Below are 16,197 nucleotides of genomic sequence, written 5' to 3' on the forward strand. Positions count from 1 at the left end.
CATTATCAATATATTATTATCAAAATTAGTTATTATAACTCCATAATATAATATATCACGTGAGAGGTTTCATTGTTTATAATTATATTCATTTGTGCTCATAATTTTTAAAGAACTCTATGAATTCATATACACTGTGTATGATTTTGATAAACACCGCCTAATTTTCAACAATAAAACCGTGATGTCCACTCTTCGCCGATTCGCTACCGTTTGACGAGTTTTCTATGCGGAAAAGTTATAATATGTTCATGTTTTCGACGTCAGCGTGTAATATTAACGCTAGAGATCGGGATTAGCTTATTTAAATAAAGTACATACAAGTATTAAGATATATCGTATATTTATACGAAACAGATAACATATAATAATGTATAAAGAATATTATGATGGTTACCGATCGGGTCGGTTGACGTGCAGTGAGTGTGGATGTTCGCTGACGCCCGTGCGGATCGTCTTCTCCACTGTCGTGCTTCTATTCGTGTCGCACACTCTCCCGTCTCTCCTCAAGCACGTGAAGCACGCGCCGATTATTATTATAATTTACTACGAGTGCCGGAGAAACTTAGGTCAGCAGTGGTCTATTCCTTATACTCGGCATATTAGCCGTGCTCTACTTAAGGAGGAGTGTACGATGTCAGTAGACGGCATAAAATCTATACATTTTAAATCGCTTAAGTTTATGGAATTATATAAAGCCGAATATACACCAATGTCGATGATTACAAACGATTTATCGATTTTAAATATTGGAAAATTAGCAAACAAAAATAATAATGACAGCAACAACGTATATTCTGTATATACAGTTTATACACCATCATCGGATTCAATGTTAACGCCATTGCAATATCAATAGAGACGATTCGATAATAACATAAAATGTACATAATAATAAAAACTCGATTTCTGATAGATTATAATGTAAGTATTACGTAAATTTGATTTTATAAAAAAAAATACGTGGAACAATAATTTATTGGAATAATAAATTAAATGTTAAAAAAAAATGAAACGTATAAGTGTTCAAAACAAACAATACAAACATACTAAATTATATGGAAGAAAAATACGCGCAGATAATTGAAAAAAAATAGAAAATAAATTAACCATGATTAATTATATTTCACAGAAATGAAATATCAACCAATAGAATAATACGTTTAATATCTCCAATATCATAATGGTATCAAATTATTTGATATCAAAAAAACATAATTATAAATTTTATGTTTCCGTTTTCTATTGGAAATTTTATAAATAATAAATTTTCTTATGCATTCATTTAGAAATCACACGATTAGTATTCTGTTGATATTGCCACCACTTTTTCAATTATAGTACTGTCTATAAATCCATTGCATTACACTCCGAATTTTGCTAAAAAAAAATTGAAAAAAACATATCTCGTAATTTTAAAATTACAAAATCAAACTATAATATAGTATTATATACATCTATTTATTGAAATATGAGTTTATAATAAATATCTGTTTATAATAATATGCTATACAACGAATTTTATTATAATATTGTCATTTTTTTTTTTTTTAATCATGCAAATTATACGACAATATTAAGATTGTACAAATAATAAATAACAAAAAATATCTTATAATATAAAAGATAATCCATATTATTTTATATTTATATCGATCAATTAAATTGTATTTCCGATTAAAAATAAAATTGAACAGTTATTGAAAATACGATTTAGTTTTTAATCGATTCTATAAAACAAGAATGTTCAATATGCTTGGAAACAATAATCAATAAAGAATCGATGGTATTTTTTTTCTTTTTTATTACGTGAAAAAGGCTTCAACAACACAGGTTTTTGACTTATATTTGATTAAAAATTTAAGAAAACGTACTATTAATATACATTACAATAATTTAGTACAAATATTGATACAATATTTACAGTGAATTTCTTGGATTTATATTGTAGAAAAAGTTCTGATTACAACTATGTTCTCATCTTTGAGGGCTTAGTGAAGTGAGAGAGGATTTTTGAGTATCTTCTGCGCTTCGGTGTATTTGAGGCAGATGATGACAATGTGTGCTCTATTGTCGGAATTGCTTTACAAGTACCGCATCTTGGTTCTGATTCCTTGTTGATGAGGCAAACGCGTGAGAGTGGCCTATTTTAGTTCGAGTAAAGGTTAGGAACTTCGTCTCTTCTTTTTGTGCCAGGAAGATTATTTTTTATAATTTTATTATTAAGTTTTTTATGTACAAATTTACGTTTCTTCATTTATTAGATAGAGGTTGAATTTCCCAGAAACTCTGCCTTGGTGGTATTATATCATTGTAATGTAATGTCATGCCATCTAATTGTTCACATATACGATAATGTCTTTTTCACTCTGAATGTATAAATCGTTACATTTTCGAATACTATAACGATTTAAACACAGATATTAAATCAATGATAATTTATTGACAAAAAAATGTATATGTCTTTTACGTAGAAAAAAATTAATTATGAAAATAATAAATTAAAACAATTAATAAATTTATAAATATATAAACTATAAAATTAAATAATTTAATACTTGTTAACAATAGGTATAATAATACAAGATAAATATAGTGTGTATTTTATCAACGATTAAGTTAAAATCTAATAGGTTAGTGAATGATTTGTAAATCTAGATACGATTTTTCTAAAGTCATACTATTTAATTTCAATCCATAAATAGAGAAGAATTAACTAATGACTCAGGAGATTCATTATTTATCTTTAGATTAATAATATAGGTAAACTTTGAACGAAAACGATTTATTAATATGCTGTACATTTCTCCATTTAGTCTCTTCACTTTTAAAGAAACAAATGTAATAGGACAAAAAGTGTCAACAGTATTGATTAGATAGATAACATTTTCAATCGATTATGGTATACAACTTTCAAAGTAGTAATTTCGCCAACTAGAAAATAATAAGTTAACAAGCAAATATAACAACAAAAAATACGTAACATTAAAAGCAAAAATTGTATAATATCCTGTTTACACCACTTATTTTAGGTCATAAAATCGTAGAATCAAGCATAAAATAAAATTGGAATAAAATAATAAAACATTTATAATTTTGTAAATAAAATAAAAATATTCAATATTGTTTTCAAATAATTTCACGAGAAATAATAGGTAACAATGTCAAGATTATAGTAGGATTAAGAACTGAGTTTCAACAAAAATAATAATAACAATAAACAAAACATTAAAAAAAAAAAAATCAATGTTTTGAATAAAATAATAAAAATGTGTCATCTTGTGGATGATACAGGTGCCTCATTAATTATAATTTAAACCTATCATTGAAAAACGGTTAACAACAAAATAGTACATATTGTATGACGAGTGTTTAGATATTTTTCTCATATATTTAATTCATTTTGATAAATTATACTGTTCCTATATAATTCAATTGTCTAAATAGCGTAAATTGAATTTAATTTAATGAACTTATCGGTATTCAAACAATTTAGGTAAAATAAAAAGAACACAATATAATATTAACCCTGGCCAATAATACAAAATATATGTATATTTCAATGCTAAAAAAATTGTTTATTTTTCAATTTTATAAATTAACAATATATATATATATATATATGTATATACACTATACAGTTATGTTTTGTTATAAATAAATTTTCAATCCAATTACATCACAGTTCATAATATACATTTTTACATAAAAATACCTAGTTGTCTATATTTTATTTTTAATATTATACATATAATTCTAGTCAATAATAGCCTTCTATCATTCAAAAACTTCAACTTACACAAATCTAATCTTTAAGTTGAAAATTCGTCGATTTGTATTTACACTAAAAAAATCATTTTAAAATAATCCACATTAAAAATAATTTTGATTACCGTTATTTTAAACTAATACACATTTGCATCAATGTTTATGCGATAAGGCAAAATATAATATTACAATATAGGTAGTACATAAAACACATATTACATTAAATTTAACTTATAAAATAGTTGAAATTAAAATAATGAGATATCAAATTCATAATAATATGTGAATGTCTTACAGTTACTTGTTTAATAAATTATATAACATAATATGCAGTCATTGTTATAATCGAAATAATAAGGGACTTCGTGAGTATCATTGCTTATAAAATTGTCAAGAAAATATTATAATTCATGATAAGTTTTAATTTTTAATTTGTACGAGTGTTTAAACATAATAATGTCATTAATTTAAACCAATTCAAAATAAAATGTAAGCAAAAGTAAAATGTGGATAGCTATATTATGTTAATATAGCGTACATCGTATTAAAACCTTAACTCCGTGATTTAAAAAAAAAATTGATAACTAGGTATATTAACATATTTCTATACAAAATTTTTTATATTAATTATTTGTATAAAACTCTCTATTTCTGTATAACCCACCAATCTTTTTTTAATTTTCTTAATACAATTAATACCAGTACTAATGATATAGTATAAAAAACAGTCAATGAAGTTCCTGTTAAGATTGATGGATGATCCAATGACCACCCTTTTAATACTATGTTGTTCATTGTATTTCCTACTAGCCTTATAGGAAGTACCATCGAAAATTGCCTTAATAATTGGGGCTGTCCTTCCAAAGGCCATATTGCACCTAAAAATAACATAGCATTACAATTTTTTTTTATTTAATCACTATAAAAATATTAAACATTGGTATCATAACTTATAGGTATAAACTAAGCTTTATTAATTTACTTAAGAACTCACGAGTACATACATGTTTAAAGTTTAAATTTCTAAAATCATGAATTACATGTTTTTATTTATAATTTATATAATATTATATTATACCTTTTGATATATTATACCAGAATGTAAGATATACAAGCTTAGCTTAGTTGGTATACGTATCGTATCAGTTCTTATATTAATATAATATGATAATATTATGTCATTGAATTATCGTGAATAATTAATTAACAACATTAATTTATTTTACACGAATAGTTTTTTTACCTGATAACAAAAACTGAGTCATAGATGATCCAGTTATAATGTACACACCGCCTAATTTTGTAGTTGATATAACAGCAGTAAATAAACCTAAAACAAAAATATTGTAATTTGTTATATTATTTGCGTTACAGTTAACTATAACTGTGGATTAAATTATATTATAAAAATACAATAATTAACTTCACTAATTTATTGTAGTTGATAATAATATAATATAATTAAAACATAAAATGTACCTATCATTAAATAATTAATACTTACCAAATAAAAACCTATCCATCCCAATAGTAATAATAATAGCACATAGACAAACAGCCCGTTGGTGATTTGTATTGGATTCGAAAATATAACATATGAAATGAAACAGGAAGCACTCACTTGTAACAAAAGTAACAGTGTTGTGATAAAAAACATAGAAATTAACAATTCCAATATTTTGACACCTGCAACAAACTACAGCGCTATCGTTTATATTTAAATATATATTATATATATACATATATATGGGTATTTTACTGTTGGTGTAAAATAATTTATGTTTAAATACCTGCATACATGGATCGGCTAAGGAGACCGTCCATTTTTTCTGACATCATTATGCTTACTGCAAATACACTTGGGAAATAAAACGCTATCCTAAAAATAAACAAATAATTAATTCAAAAAATCATTCATTAATCCGTGTTTTATATAATATTTTTTTATTACAAAGTACAAAATGGATGGTAAATTATATGTGTGTAATAAATAAGTTCATCAAATCTTTAGTCATATCTACAACCCAATTAATATAGCCACCTACTCATAACTTAAACATAAAATTACGATTAGTTTTATATTTATTAATGAGCGAATTGTACATTGTACAAAAAATTTATTAAAGCACGAACTAAGTACAATCAATTTTTAACAATAACCATGGGTACCCTGCTGTACGGTCTATTGTATAGAACTTATACTTATCATTAATTTAATTATACCTGCATTTTCAAAACATATCTTAATCATTATTAATATAATTACCGACTTTATATTTTGTATAATATAAAATAATGAATATTTTAAAATAAGTATAAAATAAAATAATTACATGGCTATAAAAAGAGAAATGATACCATTGACAAATGACTTGACTTCTTTTCCAAACAAAGTATTGAACTCCTAAAAACAACAAAAATTAATCAACTTTATTAAATACAAAACTAAACAACATACCTAATTGGTGCACATGTGTAACAATATAATTTAATAAAATATATTTAACTAACATTGTTTGGTCTATTAAAAACTATAATTCGTGTTGGATATAATTTTAAACAATAGTTACAAATAATAATTGTATAATGTGCATATTTATTTATGTTAATTAAACCTCAAGCTCTTATTTTAATTCATATTAGATATAACTTGTAATTTAAAAATAACACTAATACAACAAGAATAGATTGAACAGGTACGTATAAATTAAAATTTAATAAATTAACTCATAAGTGTGCTTAATATACCAGGTAATTCTACACAATATAAATTTGTGACTTTGCCGATTGTACTTTAAAAAATAATTCTAGACATCGAAAGTTTTTACCCCAAATTCAAGCTTATCTAAATAGTCTACAGCAGCGGCTCTCAAACTTTTTTTTTTACGCACCAATTAAGTATATTATCAATCAGTCGCGTACCACTAATGATTAAAATTAGAACGATCAAAATTTCAAATTGTACAGTCAAGTACATTTATTTTAAATAATAAGGCAGTAAAATACTACAACTACAGTATAATTATTTTTTATTTATTAGTTTTTTTAAAATAAGATATGAATTAAATAATTGAATGAGTTTATTATCCAAAAACGGTTCTCCGCGTGCCACCATGTTGGCTTTCGCGTACCACAGTTTGAGAACCGCTGATCTACAGTATACATTTTATCTGGACTCGATATTTGGAGCAATAGACATCAATTGAGCATACTCATCTTCAACTTCAGATTGTGGTAAAAAAGCTAACTCATAAAAATATCTTAACCAATATCCAACTTCTGAGTTTTCTTCTTTGTATTAACTGGTTTACACAGTTTAACTGGACATCTAAGCGGGCTTTCTAGTAATTATTTAGAAGTAAATTTAAAAAAAAAAAAAAATTGACTCCTCGAACGGGATGCATTTTTATTAGTGACCCAAACGTTCTGGCCCAAACGTGCCTCGCTCTAATAAGTATATTGCGATCGTATTGTTGTGTACAAGTTATAAGTAAATATTTTTAAATTGTAATCCCTGTGAGTTTATATAAATTAAAATTTTTAATTTTCACCGATATTTTACTATTTTTTTTATTATATTTATTTTATTTTGAAAACAAATAATCATTATTATGTCATATGTCATGTATTTATCACATTTTCTATATACTTTATTTTAATTATTTGTTTTATTAAGTATATATATATATATATATATTTATATATTTTCAATAATCATACCAAGGGTACACTGACTGATGTTGGATTATTAGAGCAACTATTTAATGCTTCCTTTATTGTATGACTTATTGATTCTAGTACATCTATCGTAATTTGATTTTTAAATAAAATATCTGAAATTATTTATGCATTAATGAAACAATACAATTATAATCTTACCTGATAACCATTTTAACTATACTTACTTTCGTTCGTTAAATGAACAAAAATTCTAGATTCTAAATCGAAATATTGACGGTCATTAATATATTGTGTAAAACCACTAGTATAGTTTTCAGGAAAATATAGAAATGCGATATGCTCTTCGTGATCTATACTAGTTTCAGCAGCTTCACGATCTTGTATTTCGATCTATAATATGAATTAGAAATAAAATAAGTTGAAATCATGACATACGCTAGCCAATCTCCTCTTACTCTGTACCCCTGAAATTCTTCTACTCACTAATTTATAATCATGTGATGAGAGGTAGTTCATAATAATACAGCTCATTTTTTGATTGTTATTTTCGTCTAAAATACATCTATTAACATTTGAATATTGACAATCTAAAATATTAATCTCGTCGTTTTTATAAGCTATTGACATATTTTTAAACGGTACTCCAATCCCATAACAAAAATTAAACGTTTGCAATATAGGCAGTAAGATCACAGTGAATAACAACCTACATCATACAATATTAATTAATAAAATATCATATTATTAGAATAAAATATCAAAGTTCAACTTACATATAATCTCGAGAGCATACACGGTAATTTTTTTTTATCAAGGCTTTAATTCTATATAAATCGACGTTGTTTTCCATTTTCTTTATTTTTTTTGATCGATTTTTTTCTTTTACTTGAATAGTGCTGCTGTGGTCATCATTCTAAACAGACAAACGTATGGAGATAACCGGTACGACTTTGAGGCAGTCTTATAATTAATTGTATCTCAAAAGTAATTATAAATAAGTGCACGAAAAATACACGCTCATTGAAAATAAATATAACAACGCATATATAATAGTATGATATTATTGTCATACGGCTAATTTTTGGATTTTTTTTTAAATTTTTGAGCTTCATTGTATTTTGAGACATATAAGTATATATTGCACAAATCAAACTTTATATGGACTGTTAAGGAATTGAGTGCCTTAATGGTCTTCTGCGTATTTAATATTTATAAAAAGTAACGTTTCCTGCAGGTTCTTACGCAACGCTGTACATTAATAGTGAAAAAATGTCGTTTTATTAGAACCTGACCCAAGTATTATACAAAGATATCATGTACAACTCGGTATCTTTTACATACAGTAGTATATAGAATGTTTGACCTTCATTTCGATGGTTCGTGGTCATCGGAACGATAGTGGAGCATGCATTTTGTGAAGTAGCGATATAATATGTGAAATCATTTCTATACAAATACGAATAATTTTGTGAACAGTGAAAATTATAGTATTTATATGAAAATCATTTTATTATACATTTTTTTATTATCATTTAGCAAAATAGAGAAAATTATTGAACGAAGGTCTCTATAACAGCGTTTTAAGCTATATGATTAAAAAATAAAGGTGTTTACTCGTAGATAGAATTAGCTGTGTTTCTTTATAGCCTTACAAATTTTTTTTTTATACATAAATTATATTATTTGTTTAGCTACGGTAGCTATAATAGGTCAATGTGCACTGTATTAATAGAGTTGGATATTAATTTAAAAAATACTATATATTAATGAAATTGTCAATCGACGATAGATGTTTTCAAATTATATGCATAACGTATGTGAAGATAATATATTATTTTCCATTAAAAAACACAATATTAAGATACTCGTACATGAATGTATCTATCTACTGTCTTATAACTACGCAATACGCATACATAAATAATATAGTTATATTTAAATATGTCAAGGTACAATACTTTAATAATTGTTCTTTGATTACAGCAAATCGTTAAAAAAGCTGATTCCAATGTATCTGTACCATATTTGACAAGGATAGTCTTGAGGTGGTCCTTCTTCAATTATCAATTCATTTCTCATTAAGCCGACCTAAGCACAAATTTTATTTAAATTCGTTTTATCAAAACTATATAACAATATAGTTAATATATTTTGGGTTGAAAAAGAGGATCAGTATTCATTAATTGATTTTACTATATTTTCCCATTGTCAGAAAAATTATTTCAGATGTCAGTGTATTGCATTTTGAGTTACAAAAACCTATAAATTAAATACTTTTCAAAATCAAAATACGTTTATACGAGTAAGTAAATGTTCTTAACAATATACATATTGTGAATTATGTTACATTTCATAAATATTTGATACATATTTTTGATTCATTCACAATAGGTTTTTAACTATTATTTATTAATCGTTAGATGATAAGTATTTATAATATAATGTTACTATATTATAAGTATATTGACTTACGCAATCCGATTTATTTGCTTCTTCAATATAATGAGTAGTTATTATGATTGTTTTTTTATGTTTTTTGGCCATTTTGGTAAACTCTGCCCAAATTCTATATTATTTGATATATTATTAAAAATGTAATTATTAAGATTAATAATAATAATTTGTGTTACCCTTGTCTCAGCAAAGGGTCAACTCCGACTGTTGGTTCGTCCAAAATCATAACTTTGGGGTCATGTAATAAGCTAATAGCTAAAGATACTCTTCTACTTTGGCCACCACTAATATATATATATAAACAATAAATTATGAATATTAAAATAATTATTTAAAAAATGTAATTAATACTAATTCTTAATAATAAAAATTCTTACTAAACAGCCTAAATACTAATATTAAAATACTGTTAGTAACTTTATTATTTAATATAGGTATTCAACACCAAGATTCCCTAGATTCATGGTCCTATCAAATTCTAAACCGGTCGCGGACGAGGACGGTAACCAATCCATACACCCAATCGTTTTTGCCTAACACAATAATAATTTAATTTATAAGTTATAGAGAGTTATTTTAATTTTAATTTTTAGTATAATAATACAATTGTAATCTTCAAAGTATTTAACTATCAATCTTACTGGCTAATCAATTAAGCATTATTTAGATATATTTTTATTTTATTCTTAAATGGAAATGTGAAATCCCAACAAATATTGTTTACATTAATGTTGCACAACGATATTTTTTCGATTATCAATATTGATTCATTTATATCGATATCGTATCACGATATCAAATAACAAACAATATCGTTATCGGTTATAATACTTGTATATCGATATAATTTATAAAACTAAAAACAATATAATACTACTTAAATAATATATTAACGCATTACTTTTGAAATTTCATATATTAAAAATAAATTTTCATATCATATTATTATAAACAATAAAAATCAAATATTCAATTAAAATTATAGACGATAATAGGAACTAGGTATTTCTTATTGTTAGTGTTTATCATTGTTTGCTATTGATTAACTGTCAAAATTTAAATAAATAGAAAATAAAAACTGTAATGAAATTATATCGAATATCGATGGACTTTCGATAGATTAGTTCCACGATCAGTGGCGCAATTATTGGGAGTGTCGGGTGTGCAATTCACAGGGACCCCAGGTTTTGAGTAAGAGGCTCCTAGATTAAAAATTTCATGAACGATATTCCTACTATAATCTGTAATATACATATATTATATTATTTGTTTTAATATAATAAATAATTATGCCTTTACTCTTTTGAATTTAAAAAATATTTCAAATTACTATTACCTATGTGGGAAACCAGTTAAGAGAATATCAGTGCACTGTTTGTTTTCTCTTTCTAGCCCATGCGCAACATAGACAAAACGCAATTACGCAGTCTGAATAGAACTCACTCAATTTTCGTTTTAGAGTAAATATACCTATTATATGATTAAATTTTGATAATATTTCCAAGTACAAGACGATGAGTTTTTTTTTAAAAAAATATGTTGTAATTTATAGCTATTTTTTAACAATATAATTAACACTGTATTGGGAATAATGGAAAAAAACTCATCGTCTTGTACTCAGAAATATTATCAAAATTTAATTTTATAATAGGTATATTTACTCTAAAACCAAAATTGAGTGAGTTCTATTCAGACTGCGTAAAAAAATAAATTTAATTAATAATTATATTAACTATTACATGTGAAAAAACAATATTTTTTAAAATTATAATAAGGTATAACTGTTTTTAATTTTTATTAGTAGGTAAGGGCCCCGGTCTGGAAATGTTCACATGGGCCCCTTATTATCAAGTTGCGCCACTGTCCACGATATCAGTGGAAAACTGGATCGATATCAAAATACGATATCGTTGTGCCTAGTGTATCACTAGTTTACACAATACATTTATTTAAAAAATTTAAATATTTTAATAACATTTCACAATATCTCTTATAATATATTTATTGGTACAAATAACTGTATAAAAGCTCAATGTAAAATAATCACCATACAAATAAATATTGTAATATTAATTTACTGTCTGCAAACTGGTTTTTATGATATAATCATACTATACAGTCTTCGTAGTTTATTTTATTATTTTTTCTAATCGAAGATATTTTACCTTATTTCATTAATGTAACTATTAAAATCTGGTAACTGTAGAAATACGTTAATCTCATCTAATTTGTTTTTAATTTTTGTCTTGCTCATTCTATAAAGTGATCCATAGTACTCGAAAGTTTCTTTTATGGTCAAAGTATCTTCCAGACATATATCCTTTAAAAGATAAAAGTTTTGATAAATTAGTTGTATATTAAAATTATTTTTAATATTATTTACTTGAGGCATATATCCAACGTCTTCTAAACTTTCTACTTGTAAGTCAATACAACCAGAATCCAGTGGCAACGATCCCAAAATACATTGAAGAAGTGTCGATTTACCACAGCCACTTGGTCCTAAAAGACCATAGCTGTAAAAATAAAAAATATCTGTGTAAAATACTGTAGTTTTGTGGCTTATGACTATCTGGAAGTAGTGTATATAGTCTATTGAAAATCAATAAATTACGATTATGACAAGCGCAGATAAAATATTACTGTGATATATTGTAATATTTAATAAAATTATTCCTCTGTAATCTGTGTGAAAAATAGTATGCGCTTACAACCGCTTATTCAATATTGAATTGTCCATATAAATAATATAAAACAATGTTATTTATAGATTTTTATTATTTTTTTTTCAGTATAAACTACAAACTTATTAGCTTATAATAATTTGTGTATGGAGTGATATTTACATTGAACTTACATTATATTAAGTAGTAAATTACAATTATTAATTGTGTTTGTAGTATTAAGTGTTAAAAATGTTAAAACATACCATTACAATACAAGGTCACTTTTATCATATTCATCATTATATTACATGAATGGTAAAAATCTTTAATATTATAAATTATTTTTATGAATAACTTTAAATATAAAAAAAATATGTTGCATGAAAATCACATTAGCCTTCAATTTGTTGATTTGGAGTTACCGTGTGAAATTATCCAATAGATAAGAAAAAGTATTTAGAGAAAGTTTAAAAAAAAACATCATTGTAAATTCAATAAAGGTACGTTCCTTATTTCGTTTAGTACCTACCTTCATAACTACCTAATATTGTATAATAATAATATATTTTTATACTATAGTAATTGTTGAAGTGTTAGGAATTCGATACAAGCCACACTCCATAGTAGTATTAGGATAGTACCTACGTGAATTATCTGCATATTTTGAATTCAATATCGTAATGGTATATAGTTAAATAAATCTGTTGTTTTTATTTAAAGTTTTAGTACTACCGATAATATCGACTATACGAGATTAGTTTTGTTTGTTGTTACAAACAGTTTGTTTACTTATTTTATTTTATCGAGCTGATATTCAAACCGAATAGTTATATTGTTATTAGCCCTTAAATATTTTCTCATTTAAACATTTACTGTAGAAACATACTGCCATTACAAATACTTAAAATTAACATGAAAATAAGATAATATATATTTTAGATAGCTTCGACAATACTTCAGTAAATAATTTAATAGTGGACCCAAAATTTAATCAATTATAAAAATGTTAATTATGTATCTATTCAACTATAATGTTCAAAGACATAAGATCACATTTATAATAAATATTTATTTTATTAAAATTCATTAAAAAAAAAAAAAAATGTATTATTCGTCAGGTATTGAAATATATTAGCTACATATTTCTATTGGGATAATTATGATACTAAAAAATGCTCTAACAAGTAAATAGTCACAAGAGAGACTTGTGCATCCAATGATAATACTCTACTGATTTGATTTAAAGACAATCGTCAAAACAATACATATTTATACATTTTTGATAATACATAGTGTTCTCAAAATTGTATACTACAGAAACATATATTGTAATTAATATATTTATTTGTACCTATATATATATATAAGAAAAATACATTGGCTTAACTAAAAATAATTGTCAAAAAAATAAATTTCTTAGTAAAATTCTAATATACCTACATTTCATACACTTATAACACTGATTATTAATAGTCATCGTATTAGCAACAATATTTTTAATTTTAAATCTTATTATTTATTTGATTATATTTTTAAATTTAAAAAAAACATTGTCTTAATTATTATAAAAATGAAATAACTTACATTGAACCAGATTTCACAGTCATGTTTAAACCGTTAAATATATTATTTTGTCCATACTTTTTAAAGGCATTTGTCACTTTTATTACGTATTTATTATTTCCTTCCTTCATATTTTGTTCCATTTTATTTTGTATGTTATCGATACTAATACTTTATTAATAAAATTATTGTTTTTGACTAGCTAATATCCGTTAACATGTTCACTATACAACCACTAACAATTTAAATAACGAATTACGGTTTGAGAAACTTATACTAACTATTAAAAACATAAACCATTTTTGAAATACGAACAGTCCAGATATAAACGAATTGCTTTAGCAAAAGTAAACACGTTTTTAAGAATACGAAGCACACATTAAAAAAAAATAGAAAGAGTATGTTTGTTTAATCGTAATTTGAGTGACGGTGTCTGGAGTAGGTTTCTTGGTGTCCTTGATTGCTTACCATTGGAGCCATTGTGATGGCCAATGAGTGGGAATTGGGTTAGAACCCAATAATATTTTTTCAATTTTTTCTAGGGCCGAAATGTTTGTGCTTTATAGTTTTATATCGTTTATGGACCCGTTGTGCTCCATTAATTTTTACTTAGTGTAATTGACATCTCTGCTAGTTTTTATTTAATAAATGTATCTATTTTATAACATAAAAGTTGAATTATAAACCAAGGTCTCATTATTTAAATAAAATAATGAATATGAAATTCGTACCTACGTGATATGTCTACATATGACTATGTTTATAATTCAAGTAACCATGTAGGATATAATGAATTGCGGGGAAAACAATATTAACATTTTCAATGTTCACATCTACTACGTTGTTCTTAGATTACTTTTTTTTTTTATTATCACCCATTATTAAGATATTTAAACATTTATAGAAAAAAAATTATACGAATGACCAAAAAGCAATTTTTGTACACTCGCGCGTATTTTTAAGACATGATGTCCTGGATAATTCTTTTGGCGGCATTTATTAATTTATTATATACCAAAATACCTATGTCAATTATTTGGTTTTTTTGATAAAATTCCCATAATATTTCCATTAATTACAGTTTTTAGTATTACTAAAAATATAGTAGGAATAATAATTTTCTAGAATCAATTATAGTATTATTAGTACTTACTACCTATTTAAAATTTAATAGTTGGTATCCATCTGTGTCTATAAAATCTCTAATAGTATAATATCTAATAAAAACTATAGTCTTAATTATTCTTCCTCACCTATTGGTCTATACTTCTCTATTGTTATTAATATATGTTTATAAATTATTATAAGTGATCGAAATCATAATATTATAATTGTATTAGAATTTATAATTTATGATAAAATTTGAAGATAAACTATAAATACCAACAATATAAAAATAAACAATACAAACGCAATTTATTTTGTTCTCGTTCTTTTATTGTTCTAATTACTAATAATGAGATTATTAAATAGTAGCGGTGCTTGTTAAAAATAAATCTTATTTAGAGACCTTTAAGTTTTAAACACGCTAACTAAAAATGATGTTACTAATACAATGTTATTGAGTAACTTTAATAATTTGTCCTTCAATATCTACTAGTATTGTGGATTTGTAAATTTATTTTGTTGGTCTCATTACAATTGTGTATGATTGAATACAATTCTTTTCCACATAATAATTGATCAATTATGAATAACAACAATCATAATTACATGAAAAATCTAAAGCAATGTATCATTATTTTGTACAATATGAAGGCTTAACATAATATTATACATAAGCCATAAAGCAGCAATTTAAAATATTATTGACTACCTTCTGTTTTCTATAATCGCGGTATACTTGTTTAATTATTTGCTTAAAATGTATCGAATTATTTTGTTAATTTCAAACTAATTTTAGGCAAACATGAAAATGGTGAGCTTGTAGAAGTAATATTCATAAAATATCAATAATATAGTTCTATCCGAATTTTATAACTGATACATGTATTTAATATTAAATATACGCAGTTTATTCAAAATCAAATTACACAAAAACAATTCGAGAACTTTTAAGTTGGCG

The 16,197-nt window shown here is 24.8% G+C and overlaps 1 protein-coding gene across 1 annotated transcript; it reads right to left on the reverse strand.

Annotated features, from left to right (window-relative positions):
- Window positions 1-4,044: 4,044 nt before the first annotated feature.
- On the reverse strand, window positions 4,045-14,757 carry LOC113552483 (ABC transporter G family member 23-like). The gene is given in 18 exon segments (XM_026955358.1): window positions 4,045-4,646; window positions 5,012-5,098; window positions 5,269-5,454; window positions 5,559-5,647; window positions 6,102-6,172; window positions 7,489-7,601; window positions 7,674-7,839; window positions 7,933-8,155; window positions 8,223-8,362; window positions 9,408-9,485; window positions 9,487-9,537; window positions 9,922-10,015; window positions 10,080-10,187; window positions 12,069-12,223; window positions 12,287-12,419; window positions 14,154-14,297; window positions 14,601-14,670; window positions 14,742-14,757. Coding segments are annotated over 18 exon segments (2,157 nt in total). The 3' UTR covers window positions 4,045-4,413.
- Between the last annotated feature and the right edge of the window lie 1,440 nt (window positions 14,758-16,197).

Source organism: Rhopalosiphum maidis, chromosome 2 (assembly GCF_003676215.2).
Source record: "Rhopalosiphum maidis isolate BTI-1 chromosome 2, ASM367621v3, whole genome shotgun sequence".
Taxonomy (NCBI): Eukaryota; Metazoa; Arthropoda; class Insecta; order Hemiptera; family Aphididae; genus Rhopalosiphum; species Rhopalosiphum maidis.